We start from the raw sequence: 17,326 nt of genomic DNA, 5'->3' as shown, positions 1-17,326 counted from the left end.
ACCTCAGGATTCAGTGATGCTTCCTCTCCTCCAGCTCCTTTCACCTGGGCTTCCCCCAAGGGAACTGGAAAGGAGAGCTTTTAAGCAGTATGAGTGAGACCTTGATTGGTTCCAGCTGTCTCCATTAGCCTAACAGCCTTAATTGGTTAATTGGCATCAGGTGTCTTGATTAGCCTGGAGTAGCCTTTGTTTGGCTATCCAGGGAACAGGGACCTGCTCATTCTGAAGCTTCTACTACTCTCTTATATCCTTCTGGTCTGAGTCTGTCACACTCAGTAATGTCTTATTTCTTGTATATGACTCTTAAATACCATGGTAATTGACTCACCTAGAAATGTATAGACAGATAGAATAGACTATTACAAATCCATAGACCAAGGACAGTATTTTAATGGTTGTCATTGCTTTTGTGATACTTACTTTTTCCTCTGATCTTCTGAATGGGTTGTGTGTCCCTACTTTCAGTGGTATTCTCTTTCTGTTGTTCCAAATATGTTTCTCCAAGTAAAAATACTGCAGTTTCTCATATGTGCAATGCACAAGTGGTTTGGAATGTGATTCAGTAATATAAGTGATAAAGTTTTAGGATAAATGCTTTGGCATACAGACATTTAAGGGGAAAACACTGAACAATAAAGAAAAGTATATTAGCTAGCAATAATTCGGGTTTGGGGGTGAAGGATAATAGCCTGTCTTTTGGTAGCAATAAAATGTTATATTAAGTTCTCTCAAATCACATTAGTACTATAGAAAACAGCAAGTGATGAAAGCTGCTATGAGAAAACTTCCAAATTCAGGGAGCATAAAATAAACATATTAAAATAGAAAAACTGAGCTCCAGTACTTATTGTTTTATCCTTTCCATCATGGGTATAGGATAAAAGAAAACTCTTACTTGCTTGTTAGAAGAAGAAAGCTCTTACTTGAAGTTCTTACTTGGCAGATGTCAGTTGAAAGCTCTGCTATGGAATATGCTGCAATGTCAAACTCTGTTGGGTAATTTTAGACAAATGTGTCATGTGTGACATGGAAATATGGCATGCTGTACATTAGTGATTTCCCAAGTGTTTGGATCAGGTAGTAATGTGCTGAGAAAGTGCTCTTTATCTATCCACCCTGTGTACTTGTATAGCAGTGGGGAAATGCTTTTGGTAGAAATTACTTTAGTCAGAAAAAGAATCCATTTACAATATGTGCCTTCTAACATCTTTCAGACAATGCATTGTATTAAAGAGGCACTTTTTGATTAATGTTTTATAAACATTTTTCAGCATGACAGCTTAAAGTCCCTGTAAAATTGTAAATGCGTGCACAGTGCTCACTTCCATAAAGTCAAATGCCATCTCATAAAGTCTGGTTGGATCCTGTCAACCATGGTGACACAGAATCAGTACCTTGGAGCATTAAAATTAATTTGCTTCATTTATATGACTGCAATGATAGCTAGATGAAAAGAGCCCTAAATTTAAATTTGCTTAAAAATACCTTCAAATCTTGTAGGACTCTTTTTATTATTTTACAGTTAACTAAATGTAATGAAGTGCAGCATGATATTTTCATAGGGCCTTGTATAAAGGAGACTAGAACATGTGAAAGTAACAACAGGGTTGTAGGGAGAGAGAGAGGAAGTGAAAGATGTGTGAGGTTACACTGGGTGCAAGGATGGGGGAGGGGAAAACGGATTTCAGTTGAGTTAGTTACTTGGGAACCAGTAGCCTTAGATCAGGGATGTCCAAAGTACAATCTTGGGGCCAAATCAGCATAGGTGAGGGGAGAAAAAGCTTTTCTGGCACACCCACTCAGTACTCTTGTGTTGTAGATACCCCATCATTATTGTTGGCCATGTTGATAGTCATGGAGGTTGGGCAAGCAGATTTTCTCCTATTCGCATATCTGCTCCACATACGTAACAGGCTACCTTTTCCACCCTTTGTATCACCACAAACCAGGGTGGACATAAGCCCCACCATATTATTTATTAGGTCCCTTTCACCAATTCACCAGTACAGCCCTGTATAGCCACATATAACTGAAAGTAAACTTTCCCCTTAACCCACTCTCTGGAGAGTGAGAAGGGAAGATCACCCCATCCTGAGATCCCGTATCCCCTGGTCTCTGTCTGCCACTTTCTTGTGCTTCCTTTTTGTCCTTTTAATTGTTCCCAGCTGATTGGTTGATTGCTTTCATTAGCTGGTCAGCCTCCTGTCTAATTAAGCCATTGAGTCCCCATCCGCCCTATTAATTCCATTCCAGGAGGGAAATAGCTAGTACCGTCAGTGACCAGAGCACTGGGTCAGCTCTAGGCCCCTAATACTGTATCACAAAATGCTTTAATGTTAGTAGTAAAAGAGTGGTGAAAGACATGGAAAAAGAGCAGAAATATCAGGAATAAATGGGAATCCAGCACCACAAGCCTGGCCCTCTTCTCATAACATCTGTTTACACTGGTATAACTCCATTGCCTTCAATGGAATTGCACCTGATTCTCACTGCTGTAAATGAGAGGAGAATTGGGACCCTCAGGCAGCAGAAGAACACAGGTTAAAAGGGCAAGAACTGAGGAAAAAGAAGAAAAGAGAGTATGCAGGAACAGAAAGGTTAGGTGAGGGAGAACATAAAGGACGAGAAGGAGAAGAAAAAAGAGCCCATCAGAATACAGGAACCGAAGACTGAGAGGGAACACAGGAACAATGAGAGCAGACAGGAGAAGGAGAAGAAAGGAATAAGCCCAAGGGAGCAAGAAACAGGGAAAATCCGGCTGGAAAGATGGTTGAGTGTCTAGATGCTTATTTTTTCCCCAGAAGTGAGGACATTTTTTGTACGATCCTTGGTGTTTCTCCTTTCTGCTTTTCATCTCTTGATCCTGTGAGGTGCTGTGCTCTCATCTAACTAAGCCCCTTGGCTCATTCTTTTCTTGGAGGTGAATGTGTGTGTACCTGAGCATGTGTCTGTCAGAATATTTGACCTCCTCTGCTTTACATCATGGAGATCATACCGTGAAGCCATAGCAGAGTCTAAAATCCCAGCAAAAAATAAAGGACAGGCCTGATTTCCCCTCCCTCTGATAGCAGTGTAAATCAGGACTAACACCAGTGAAGTCAATCAGATTACACTAGTGTGAGGAAAAATCTGGCCCAATGACTCTTAAGAAAAAACAAAACAACAAAACCCACCACCCAAGCATACAGCAATATATGTCTGGGTGTATATATAACCACTTTTAAACCATCAGGTAGAACTGCACATATGCTAACAAAATCCAAGAAAAATGAGGTCAGAAACACTTAAAGTATTTTGAGAAAACCTGAGAGGTGTCTAACTGACCTTATTTTATTTTAAAGTATTTGCTCTGATGCTGTGCAAACTTATACTGAATTACTTTAATCTTGCTGTAGCTATTTTATTACATTAGAGTCAGTAGTAGTATGCTATAAGTGATGAGCAAAACAGGAGCGGACAGACCAAAATAAAGATAACCAGAGCCTTTTTGCTTAGCACCTTTGTTCCTTGCTATCCATCTGAAAGATTTAAATTCATCCCCTTCACTTTACTATTTTTGTTATGGCAGCACCTGCTCATGTCACTACTGTTTCAGTCAGTGTTTCTGTTTACAGCTTCAGTTAACAGCAGTTCACCACCTCACCATAAAAATACATTGCAGGCTGAAACTTCGCATACATCCTCAGCCCAGGAATCAAGATGGGGCTCTTTGTTTGCTTGTTTATTTTACAACATTTTAAAAAGTTTTCCTCTGTGTGATCGGAGAGCAAAACAAAATAATGTAGCAGGTTTCCAATTTGAGTCTTTCTTCTTTTTTACCTTAAAAATTATGTATTTTTTTCCTAATTAAGCGTTTGCAAGATTTTCTTACCTAGTATTCGATAACATCTCTGGATACTTTTATAAATGGCTAAGTTTTACATAGAACTACAGCTACAGTCCTATGGACTCTTAGTGGGATAGAAGGCATTTTAAATATTGTTTGGCACATTACACACACACACATTTCTATTTACCTTTTTTTTTTTTAATTTAGGGAGTAATTTTTAGCCAATGAAAAGCCAAACTTCCAACACTTAAGTTTTCACCATTACTGACATGAGTTTCTGAGCATCCAGTCTGTTACTCCCCAATTCCATATTTAGTACAAACACATAAAAGCTAGCAAAGGCTGGGTTTGCAGTAAGCGGGAGCTGCATAAAAGATGAACAGGATTTTTTCTTAATTAATGCAAATCTGAAAATTTACTCCACCCCCAGTCAGCTTTTCCCGGTAAATTATGAAACTTTACTCTAATTGCACATTAATGGCTGAGAAAGAGCTACTGTTGTGACATGTATCTAAACAATCCATGAATTAAGGATCACTTAGTACCCAACAATCTAATTATATTGTCACACTAGTTATAATACTTTATAGTTATGGATGACAGCCTTCATTTTACTTCCCAGTTTTTACTGATTCATAACTTTCCCCCCAAAAAATCAACTTTTAGGCTAACATTTCTCATGTTTATTCTCAGCCCAGGACTTTGAAGAACATGTCCGTCACTTTGGATCTGGGACAGAATTGGGAGTCAGGGTTCTAGTTCTGTTTCTGCCGTTAGTTTCCTGGTTGATCTTAGGCTAGCCATTAAAGCTCTCTGTCTTAATTTCTCCATATGTAAATATGGAACAATGGGGCTTATTCACCTTTGTAAAGTGCATTCAGATTTCTGGATAAAACTGTGCTACCTAAATGCTAAGTACAGTATTATTATTATTATTTTATTTTATTTTATTTTATTTTATTATCATCATCATCGAGTTGAATGTAGCGCGTTCAGCAATTAAGTCATTTTTCAGATTGCTTTCTTGTATTTAGAGGACCATACCTTTTTTTATGCTTCAAGTTCTGAAGTTTGGGATGGCAAATTGTTATGCAATAAAACTGTTTTCAGTGTGCAAAAACGGCACGGTGGGCATGTGTAGCAAATTATATTCCTTTGCAATACAAGTATCCATCATATGAGTCTATCCAAATATAGTGTATTCACTAGCTTCAGAAAGCCCTTGAAAGATCTTTCATCCCTGCACTGTGGCGAGCTCCCTTTCCACTGCAGGTTACTATGAATCCTCCAGGCCTTTCAGAAATCCAGCAGAACTCGCATCCTTTTAATTGAGATATGGCACAACAAAACCAACTTTAAATGTCTCCCCCTTTTGGGTTGATGACAGACCCATAATGTTGTTTGAAGATGTTTGTTTAATAATATTCGACCCAGTCCTGCAGACCCTTATTATGTTAGTGGTTTTTCACTGGGAATACTCACGAGTAAAGACTGCTAGTTATGAGTATGGTCTTGAAGGACTGGAACCAGTATTTGTCAGTTTCTTTACATAAAACCACTATCTGGATTAAAAGGAGCTGCTGAGGTGTGCTGTGGAGGCACCATGAATAAGGATGAGTTCAGGCAGCATCTTTGGATAGAGCATCATGCATGAAGCAGGATTAGCTGGAGCTGTGAATGTGGGGCAAATAGGTTTTATGCTGCCTAACTAGGGAGGGAGACAGTACTTGGTCCGGGAGGTCAGTAAGAGGAAGAGTTCACGAATGAAGGGGGAAGTTAGTGTTTTTTAGAAGTAGTAATTTTGGTGGATCCAAGCCGTCAGCTGGTGGGAGTGAAGAAGTGTCTCGCCAGCTCAGTAGTGATGCTCTGGCCATTTAAGAAGCCACATAGATGGACTCAGAAAGAAGACCTGTTCAGCCCACCTTGTCTGGAACGATGAAGGCCAAAGTGTGAGTCCCCAGGAGTGACATTTAAATCAGCAATAAAATGGGATGAATTCTCAAGGCTCTCCTCGGGAATAGCTGGTACTTTCATGTGTAATCCTCTCTATGGTCCAGACAAGGCACTGATCGGTTACATGTTCTGTCTGCACCCCTGTTTGGTGGAGCATAGTAATAATTTTCTATGTCTTAAAAGAAACATTTTGAACAATGATGTGTTTGAAGAAAACACCTGGATAACTTCATTCTATATCATCTTTACACAAAATAACGTATTCTTTTAAATAAGTAACCATGAAGTGCTTCTGAAAGGTGATAGGCTGAAGTCTCAAAGATATCCTGTATCTTTCTGTATCCGCATGGCAGAGCACAGACAGCATCAGTCCAAGTTTCCCCACACTGCCCTGTCAATGAACTGCAACCATGGCCAGACCCACTAACGGGGGAGCATGTGGTTGATGTTCATGCCTTCATTTCTCTTTTTAGGCTACCATTAGTAGTGTTAATTCTGCAGATGATTTGTGTGATGTGGCCACTTCTCCACTGGGGACGGAACTCACATCAGCAGCTCATTACACATAAGTCATTGAATAGCCATCAGATGGTGTGATCTCTTACATTCTCTGCTAGACCTCTGTGAAGCTTTGAGGTTTGGCTCATGGCAATTTGTCCAAACTGCTTGATTTTGGTTCATTTAGACTCCCACTATCCAGATGACAGTGAAGAGAAGAGGGGTTTAAGAAACCAGCTCCTAAGCGACCAGAGGAGCTAGCAAATAGGGGACTTTTGCGAGGGAGTGTGAGGTGTACAAGTGCAAGAGGCACCTAACAAACATTCTCTAAACTTAGACCGATAACACTACTCACCCCAATGAAGAATAAAAACAAAAAAAATCCTGCAAAAGTAAAAAGAACGACGGCAGAAGTTCAGCAGCAGAGTGGGGGCGGGGAAGGCTATCCAGTTTATTGCACTGAATTCTGAATGCACGATTGTGGCATACGTGTGCATTCAATGCAGGTAGCTCCTGGTCTTCAGAGACCAACTATGGGCTCTGGAGACTAGAGTGGCTGAACTGGAGGAGCGAAGGGAGACAGAGGGGTGCACAGAGGAGACTTTCAGGGACATGGCAGAGCAATCCCATCCCCACTCTGACAACCGCTGGGCTGTTGAGAAGGTTGAACGTCTCAGAAGGAGAACATCAAGCTGGAATAGAGGAAAACAATCTCATAGTTGGGACCCTCCTTCCAGATGGTGTCATGGTGTCCTCGCATTGAGGATATCCCTCCAGAGGAGGGGACCCCAGTTATTGGGAAGAGACTGGTAATAGTCATGGGGGCTTTGGTTATTAGAAACATAGATAGATGGGTTTGTGATGGCCAGGAGAACCATGTGGTGAATTGCCTGCCGGGTGTGAAGGTTGCAGACCTCTTAAGACATCTAAATATACTTGTGTGCAGTGCTGGGGAGGAGCCGCTTGTTATGGCTAAGACCATAACAGGGTTCAAAAAAGAACTAGGTACATTCATGGAGGATAGGTCCATCAATGGCTATTAGCCAGGATGGGCAGGGATGGTGTCCCTAGCCTCTGTTTGCCAGAAGCTGGGAATGAGTGATGGGATGCATCACTTGATGATTACCTGTTCTGTTCATTTCCTCTGGGGCATCAGGCACTGGCTACTCTCTGAAGACATGGACCTTTAGTCTGACTCAGTAGGGCTTTTCTTATGTTCAAATGGTTCATGTTTCCTCCAAACTCAGCTGAGGTTTGCCAGCCTCTACAAACCCAAGTTTGGGTTTATGATAAAAATTTCACCTATGTGGGTTTTGTAATGAAAGTTTCACAGTTCTCATCCCTGCCATCCTTTCCCTAGAGTTGAATCAATGACCTAAAGGTGAAGAATTTTGTGTTTTATTTCCAGCTCTATATGGAAAAGCATTCCATAAAAAGAGATCCTCTCAGATTATATAAACTTATTTTACAGAACAAGTATTTAAAAAGATATCCTGTTTTAGTATATAATGACTGAGTCAGACAGAGACATACACATTCATTATCTGTCAAGATTCTCCTTGGGAAAGTGTAATAGAAATAGCACTGTTGAGCTCAAACTAAGTCTCCTAGGAAAGATGTCCTACATTTGGGACTTTACTTCCACTCCTCCCAACCCCCAGCCTCCTCTGTACTCTAACCATTTCCTAGTTTCTCCACTAACTACTTCAGCTGATTTGTTCTGCCCCTTTAATTCATTAGGACTTTTGTCTTCCTCCCTTTCTTCAGAAACTCATGGCTAGAGTGGGAAGTGATATTATCTCACTAACAAATTAATATTCCCTTTGACAGGCACTTGGCTCCATCTGAGCCATAAGCATCAGTCAGAGCAGGGAAGGCTGATGATTGAACACTTCTCTATGGAAAGGGAATGGATCAGGAGTTTGTAGGTGCACAGTGCTCCCACACAGCTGGTAGGACTTGAGGAAGATTATGAATGGGAGCAAATGGGCAGGTTCATAGGGAACAAGTGAGAAAAATGGTGATAGAGCAAAGGAGAGAAAAAAAGAAAAAATATCCAAGACTCCCTCCAGCACCTGCACAATCACTCTCCATCAAGGCAAATCTGCATCAAGCCTCTGGCTGGAGCTTGGCATCACTCCACTTAATTAGGGAACTTCTGTTTCAAGCCTTTCTGGTATTCTAAAGCTTTGCCAGAGGAGGAAAGGGTCCTCTGCAGTGGAGTTGTTGTGTAATAACTTTTTTTTTTGCCTTTCACAAGATTCTTCTGTGTCTTCATTCTTGCAGAAAAGTTCGTTTTCTCTAGTTGAAATCTCAATAAAATGTTAAATGCTTTGCTGTGATCCTTGAAGTGAAAAGCAAAGTCGGAGTCTTAAGTTTGCTGTCTTTGTGTCCACAGGAATTCCAATGCTGAAGATAGTATTTGCCGGCTATGAGCACCTGTCGTTAATTTCCGTCCCCTTACTTATCTATCACCCAGCTCAGATTCTTCTTGGCAGTGTGTTGGTACCAACAATAAAATCTTGGATGGTTTCTAGACAGAAGGTAAGAAATTGCACCCACAGACATATTTATAATTCAGAGTACTTTTTTTTTAATGTAAGAAAAGATAACGGTAAGTAAATGTAACTCTGAAACCCTTCATTGTTCTTGTAGATTCTGAGCTAGGGGTTTCCTTTGTTCCCTTCTTGTTTTATGGTGTTGATATTCACCAAGACTGAATGAAAACCCAGGATTCAAACATCCCAGATTTCTGAGAAGTTCAGATCCAGATCAGACCTCTGCAGCTGGCTCCTTACTCATTAGCAAGCCAGGCACCTGACTCAGAATAAGATAGGCCCTTCATAGATCTGAATTTATCAGCATGAGCCAATCTCTATCAAATAAAGCTAGCTTTGGAATTTCTCTTCTGGTGAGATTTCATATATCTATCATTTTGAGATCTTGTGTATATGCTGGGTTTTGTTGTTATTTTTAAACAAGAGCCCTGTATGCAATGAATTAAAATCATTCAGGACTAAAGCTTTCATTGTTTTCTAATATTATGTTGTCCTTTATACTTAATGAAAAATATACAGATTACTAGATGGATGACTGGTATTTCATGTCAAGTTTTAAAAACAAAAATATAGCATTGGCTGGTTCATAGGGCTGCAACACAATACAGAGAGGTTTTTCATTTCCAATTCACTGGGTCAAATTCAGTTTATTATAGCAGTGATTGGTGCTATTACCATTTGACAGCTGTTCGGTGGTCCATGTGAAATAAGTTTAATGGTGTCTGTCCAGTTCCTAAGATAGAAATAACAACACTAGAGAAACAAATCGTCATGATGGACACTAATTGGCACTTCTGGTTAGCAGAGATGACAAGGATTGAATGGATATGGAGACTGGGAAACTCTCACCCATACAGGGAGTCCTTGTAGGTGAAAGTTGAGGTACATTACAGCACAGTGTGGGAAAGCTTACACTGCCACTGCCTAAGCCTCCTCAGTAGGCAGAGAAGAAACCTGATTGAAATTTTCAGAATTTCGAATTTTCAACAAAAATGTTGGGGTTGTTGAGTCAGCAGCCAAAGAGGACATCAGCCTCCACTGCTGTCAGTCCAATGCCTGTGTCAAACTCTGAGGCTAGGATTTTCAAACTAGTGATTTGGGGTGCCTCGGTTTTTGGTTTCCTAACTTGAGACACCTCAAACGGTGCCAATTTCCAGAGAGTGGATCCTCAGCACTGTCTAAAAGTCAGGCCACTTTAAGGCATCTCAGGTTGGGAACCCAAAATCACTAGTCACTTGAAAATCATGGCCTAAAGCTCAGATTAAAAATTTCACCCCCTAAAAAAGCCCTTTCAGGCAGAGTTTATCAATAAAAGTACAGTAGTCCTGATCTTCAACTGTGCTTGGGTCTGACTTTTTGCTATTCCTGCAAAAAAGCCCAGTTAAACTGGCATCTCTGGCCAGAAGATGATCACCACACTGCTAGGGCATTACAGCTTGTGTATCACCTCACTCCTCCCTGTGGCCAAGATAGGGAGTATGGCTGGAGCTAATCTGCACATCTGTGATCTCCACCTGTAGTAAAGGCCTCTTGAGGCTGTTGTCAGTTGTTGCAAGTTATAGTAGTCTTCAGGCAGAGTACAAGATTGGGGGAGAGCAAAAGTGATTTAGAACCACCATTGCACCTCCTTTGGAGGTGCACCAAGCACTAGTTTCGTATTCATTAAGCCCCAGACAAGTCATCTACTCAGACAATAATGCTGCAATAAAGATATTTTGAGAAACTGTCATTCTGCTGCACCAATATATTTCACTTGGTCTCCTGGGTTATTCACAGGAATATTATTTTAATTACTCTTTTTAAAAAAAAAAATCAATGAAGTTTTTGGTACAGATGCAATAATTACAATAGAACTGAACTGGTTGTGACTGGATAATGGTCTCCCGCTTTGAAAATAAACATGTCATCATCACCTTGATGTTTTTCTATAAACACCCTTGGTTTCGCTTTGGCATTTCTCTTGCAATGGGAGACGGTTATCCAGTCACAGTTCTCAGTTCCACTGACATTCTTGCTTAATTATGATAGTACATGTGATCTGCTTGTATGAAATTGAATTTAAATATTTAGAGGTTCATCTGCAGTAGGATATTTCTAGCTTGTAAATATGGCAGCAAAATCTGCCAGACTACAAAGTAAAAGAAATTGTTACCCAAACAAAATGTGAAATTGTCTCTCTCTCCTGAACCCCTTGGTATATAATATCCAAGAGTACAGTTTCTAATGGCTAAATTTTGGCAGTCGTTAAATGCTGATAGTTGTTGGGAGACATGGCATTACATATGCCCAATTTATTTTTAAGGATTTTTTTTTACGTTGGTTTTAAATAGATCTGCCAAGGAGCTTTTACAGGCTTGAAAAATGTATAATACTAAAGGACAAATATTTGCAATACAAAGATCCAGTAAATCACATCTCTCAAAATATAATTCTCTTATTTAATCAACCCACCTCAAAATAATAGTTTCCATCCTCATACCAACTTACATCTGTTAAAGTACCCCTTCAGGATAAGCCCAGGAAAAAGCATGACTGTTCTCTGATGAGGGTCAGCAAATCCCATCTCTCTAGGACCTATAGGAGTTGTGATTTAACTTCCAGAACTTCAGAACTTCTCTTAGAAAATGTCCTGTCTTTCCTCCCTCCCCCTTTATAAAAACAATGGGCTATTAGGACTAGCGCCATCCTGGATAGAAATGCAGACTTATACCACGGGAAAGAGCTTGCCTCTCAAGTAATCAGGTCATGTAAAGCTTTTTTTCAACACTTTATATTTCATCTAGAAGCTAATTGGAAGCTTGTATAGATCACAGAGCACTGGTGTAATGTGCCATAGGACACACTACTTAATAAATAGACAACCACATTAAGTGCCATGTAGGGTGTATTGCAGCAATTTTATCTCCCCAGAACAGAGACATGGATAAATAAATAGGGTCTACACTCAAAAGAAGAAGCCATGCTTCTCTGTCCAAATGCAGCTGAAAGAAAGCGTTCTTCACAGCTACTATGTGAGCATCCAGGAGCAGTTACAGTCTAACCCAGCACCAAAACTGCAAGTCAGAGGACGAACGGCTACATGTACTCCCTAAAACAAGAGGGCTTCTCCCCGCCAACCTACAGGCACTATCTCCGCTTTGTATGAGTTGAGCCTCAGCTAGACATGGACTAATTTGCTCGACTTCACTTGTTGGGTCATGCACCAAGATAACGTAGAGCTGGGTGTTGTCAGCATATTGGCGGCATCTAATCTTGTATAAGTATTTAATGGGATGGTTGACAAGCTGTAGGAACTGATACAGACATTAAATATATTTAAAACTACTGTGTGAGACACCTCAGGACTGATAACCTATTTGCTTATTGTTACGATCTGGGACTTCTCGGAAAGGAAACAGTGATATTTGTTCACCAGTCAATGCAACTGGTACAATTTCTATACTATAATCGGGCTTGAAACCTAATGATCAGAAGTCAACGGAATGCGGGGACTCCAGATATTATCTGAATAGCCTCTCCTTAACCTTCTCAACAATCTGTCCCAAAAAAGGGAATTTAAAACAGGTCAATAATTGGATTATCTGTCTCACAAGATGATTTCTTGAGCAGAGCCTACCAGTTTCTCTCTTAAGGATAGCTGAGTCTCAGCCCACCAGCAGAGATGCTTTGACAGTCACTTCCAGTTCCAGTGCTCTCCTGCTGGGCTTTGCCACTCAGGAAGGACACAGGTACTAGTCAAAAGTTGTAACACTAAACTCCCCAGCACCTCAGTGAGTGACAGTGACTGAAATGCAAAGAGAGGGGAGTTTGCATTTGCCCCCTCCAGCTGCTGCTCTGCCTCCACAGAGGCACACAGCTCAGTTTAGAGCCAAGTGATTTTATTATCCAGGTAAGATGAAAATCCTTCACAGCACAAAAAACTTGACTCTGAGTGGAAATGACTTAGAACCTTTCAGTTATAAACTGTAATAAAGCTGGATAATATGGATTCTCAGAGCCACCTGGAAATATACTGAACCCTTTGCACCCACTAAAATAAAAGATTGCCTTGTATTTGGTTATAGTCTTTAGCAACGCAATAAATGACTGTTTTGTTTCATGTTTGCAGGCACTGAAATTAACAAGACAGCCCAAAGCACCTGTGAAGGTATAACAATGGAAGCAGTCCGTGTCACAGTGAATGTATATATGTACTATACTGTACACACACAGACAATTGAAAAGACTAGTATTTGTGAATGTTGCTTTAGCGCATATTTTATTTTTCTATATATATTAAAAAAGAGATACCTTTTTAAGTGCCTTAAAAATGCATTTTTGGCAAAAGCATTGTTTCCAGAAGCCACTTTGTTAGTTACTGCAAGAGGTTGTACAGTATTTTGTAGTCATTTAGTTTTTATTTTTCTAACAACGAATTATCATAATAATTAAAAGCTGTGTTCCCTTCATCACCTCTCATTTGAAGCTAGGATGCACCACCTGTAAGTTAGTGTTTTAAACTAGCTAAAATGACCAGGGGCTATGCTGGCTAACTTTAGAGAAGTGCTTTCTGAAGTTCTGTTCAAGATTAACTTGAATTTCTATGTGATTCTCTTATCCTCCCTAGTCATATGACTGTGACATGCCTTTTTCTTCTGAGTTTGTGTACGCTCAGCATGGGGCCATCCATTGGGTAGAAGCTGAGAAGCATAAATTATTTGCATTTCTTGACACAGTTGTCTAGACATTCCTTCAAAGTTAATGGTTTCTCAAGAAATTTCTTTCAGTTCCGTATTATGATATTGTGGCATTGTATGTCTTAAGCGCATCATAAGCTTCTTCAAAGAAATGGTCTGGTGCTTGGGTTATGAGTGAAATATTTGTGTTTTGCACTCAAGAGGTTTTTATTATTATTATTTATCCAAGGTGAACACTTTTTTTTTCTTTTTTTCTGTTCTTTCTCCCAAATGCAACACAAAGATTTGCAGTGACAGGATTTAGTTGCTATTTTTAAAATAGAATCTTTACCATAGTAAAAGCAAAACTAAGTTATATATTGCCACGTTAATAAACCTCATGAGGACAAGAAAGTCAACAGTTTTTTTTCTCTAATTGAGAAGGTTGTAAGGCAAATTAAGAAGGATGCTTCTAACAACAAAAACATTATCATGGTTAATTTTACAATCAATTGCAAATATTTTCTTTAAAAATATAGAATTTTTTTTTAATAAACAGAGAAAAGGGACCAAGGATACATGGAGGACAGGTATATAGTTGAACACACAACAAGCACCTTATTCAAAATGTCAGGCAGTTCGAATGGGTGCATTAACATGAATTTTAAGATGTACCTCTCTGCTGGAATTGTGGTGGTGACTGTCCATTAAAAAAATAAAAGGGAAAAAAAGAAAACTTCAAACAATAAGATAGATAAAAGTACAGAGTTCATACATACATACATCTTGTATGTCACTATTCCCCTTGCACTCAATTGCATTGCAAGCATTAACTGCAAACACAAAGGGGAAGATCCTCAGTTTCTCTGCCATAGATCCATTGAGCTATTAAGATTTATACCAGCTGACAATCTGTTTTAAGATGCTTGGGATGCATGTCCCCATGTGTTTGTCAAATTATTTTTCACTGTATCTCTCCTGTTATTCCTGTTATTTTTTGCTGTATCTCTCCTGTTGGTTTAATATAAGAGGATTCCATTTGGTGCCAAGCAGAGATGCCTTGTGTTAGCGGAGGTCTGTAGTAGGCTGCTCCATTGCCATTGAGATTAAAATATCAGACATTATTACTGGCTGTCAGTGATGTGTTTTGAAATCATCAATCCCTGATCATAAAATATGCAAACAACAAAGATCCTGCAAGGTGCTGATGCCGTCAGTTTCCATTAACTAGAGTTGAACCAATGAAACTAAAAACGAATGAGAGTTGAGGGTGCTCAGCGCCTTCCAAGGTTGGGCCTGTATTATCTAAGCTTCTTTTCAGCTGCAAATAATGCACAGAGCAGTGGCCAGTGAGCTCAAAGATGTTTTTGATAAGTGTGCCTGTAGAGGTGTGCTCAAACCCAGTTATGAAAGAAGATCAAACATAAGTTTTTTAGCTCCAAATCATAAGCTTCGCTTTATCAAACGTTTTCCATAAAGTGGCTCCATATGCATCAAAATTCCTTTACCTAATGCTTAAGAACATTGAGAGCAGCCAAGGGTTAGCTAAAGGGCACAGTTCCATTATAGCTTTTTTGTTTTGTTTCCATGAATCTGTCTCTGAACCCTCAAAGTGTAAAAAGGCCTGATCCAGCTCCAATTGAGATCAGTGAATCTCTGTGTTGACGTTAATAGGCATTGAATCAAGCCCAAAGACAGCATGAGTTTGTGGTTGACTGTTATAAATTATTAAAAAAATTCTAGCACACACAGTTGGTTTTCCCCCCTTCATTGGTTGTGTCCTCTCTAAACAGTCAATACACTGCTAATATTCCAACTGATCTACCTCTATGTACTGAATCTAACGCCTTCGATACATGCAGCAACTAGTTTAGATTCCATTGAAAATGTCTCTTTGTTATAATTTTATTGTGTTAAGAATATTCTTAAGACTATTTTCCAGATAATTTTGTTAGATCCTTTAGTGTAATTAGTGATTGTTTAGAGCAGCCTAAATGGTATATGTTTGTTCCTGTTTTTACATAAATTAATGTTGGATGTATTATTCTGAACGAGAGATAAAGCAAATCTGAAATAAGTTTTTAAATCCATACTTAGTGGAACTTAATAATTCATATCCAAAAGATTCTGTTATGTTTAAAGATGGTTAAGCTGTTCATTTTATGCCTTCAATTATGCTTACATGCCTTTATAAAAGGAACACATGGGACTTAGTTTTGTTAATGTGAAATTAGGGGAAAGACAAACTTCCTTATCATCTGGGTCTGTGTTCTGGGGTTGTTGTTTTTTTGGAAATTGAAGTTTCATTCTTTTGTCAGTGAAGTTGTAGAATTTTCTGCATGTTCCTTTAAAAAAAAAAAAAAAAGCGTGAACAATTTTTAAAATATTTTACTAATTAAATTGAAAAAAGTTATTTGTCTAGAAACAGTCCTTTTCTTGTGGATATAAATAACTTCAAGACCTGTTTTATGTAGCAGGAAAGATGAGAATCAAGCAGAAGATATGGCAAGTTTGTAATCAGATTTAAATAAATTAATTGAATATAGTGCTGTTTTATAAGTAGAGGATTAGAAAATGTTCTGAATGTTTCTGGCCTTGGCTTCACATTTATTGGGAGAAATCCAGCAGTCTGTATTCAGACTAAAACTCCTTTTAATATAAATGAGATTTTTGGACTATGTTTAGGACTTAAGGATTCTGCTCACTCATTAATGCCTTACATTCTGTATATCTGAGACTTCATATATTACTGTCAATGCAAAAAAAAAAATCATACATCGTATTGTCAGCTCTGGCTTTCAAGAGTTAACAGAACAGCTAATCATCTCTTATGTATTGGAATAAACAAAGCTCCAAAGCTAAAAGGGTATAATGACCTAAGTAATATGTTCAAGTCAAATAATTTTCTAATTCTTTTGAAATCCTTATCCACTACTTTTTTGGGTTTTGTATTTTTTGTGTCAGTTGCTCAGTTTGTGCAGCACGCAGGCTAAAAGAGCAGCAGTCCTAGGAGAGACTGATGACTTGTATCCATCCACAGAGGAGAAACAGAAGAATTCAGCAGTTTGGTTTCACAAAAAATACAGTTGTATAAATTATTCTGTTGAACAGGGAAAGAGGAAACCTTTATAGTATGCTCCCTAATCACAATTTTCACCTTCAGTTGTACATGTGCATGATTTTCTGCAGGAATATCTTGATGCAGGAGTGGGATAGAAACCAGGATGAAAAACTGTGTGTAGGAAGCACACAAAAATTGTGTGTATATATACATACATACCTGTGTGTGTGTATGTATGTATGCATACATCTCTAGAGAGAAACAAGTCCAAAATATATAATTGTTTGCAAGTTCACATGTGGAAGAGTTGTTTCTTTTTTTGATGTTGTTCTGGCATTAAAAAATGAAATACAGAAAACACTGAATTGCATTTTGTATTGAATCATAATCTTCTACAGAATTCTGCATATCAGACTATCACAGTATCATACTTTTTTAAACTTGTGTCATGCAAACTATTTTGCAATTAAATAGATGTTGCAGCCCTGGAGTGATGTATTTGGGGAATTACTACCTGATAAGAGGCTAAATCATAAATTCTCCATTTTGTTATCATTCAAATTCAATTATATTATCATTATTATAAAGTGCCACATGTACCCATGGCCTTTTGTGAATACATTAAATAGACAAGATATTAAACTCTGCCCTTCAGTTACATTTGTGCATCTCCAATGAGCTGTCTGTCAAACTATGAAATAATCTTGCAAGGAAAGCTATTTGAGAAGCACTTCTATTGTTCTAAAACTGCTCTGTATTATGTAGCATGTAA

The 17,326-nt window shown here is 38.8% G+C and overlaps 1 protein-coding gene across 2 annotated transcripts in view; it reads left to right on the top strand.

The window, feature by feature from the left end:
* SLC10A7 (solute carrier family 10 member 7) overlaps positions 1 to 15,583 on the top strand; it is a 203,733-nt gene extending 188,150 nt beyond the window's left edge. For both annotated transcript variants that reach the window (XM_038399604.2, XM_038399603.2), the window contains 2 exons: positions 8,679 to 8,824; positions 12,947 to 15,583. In XM_038399604.2, coding sequence (XP_038255532.1) covers positions 8,679 to 8,824; positions 12,947 to 12,991 — 191 coding nt within the window. In that variant the 3' untranslated portion in view covers positions 12,992 to 15,583. The remainder of the gene's footprint in view (positions 1 to 8,678; positions 8,825 to 12,946) is intronic.
* The last annotated feature ends 1,743 nt before the right edge of the window (positions 15,584 to 17,326 follow it).

The sequence above is a fragment of the Dermochelys coriacea genome, chromosome 4 (assembly GCF_009764565.3).
Source record: "Dermochelys coriacea isolate rDerCor1 chromosome 4, rDerCor1.pri.v4, whole genome shotgun sequence".
Lineage (NCBI taxonomy): Eukaryota > Metazoa > Chordata > Testudines > Dermochelyidae > Dermochelys > Dermochelys coriacea.
This window is presented reverse-complemented; position numbering and strand designations above follow the sequence as displayed.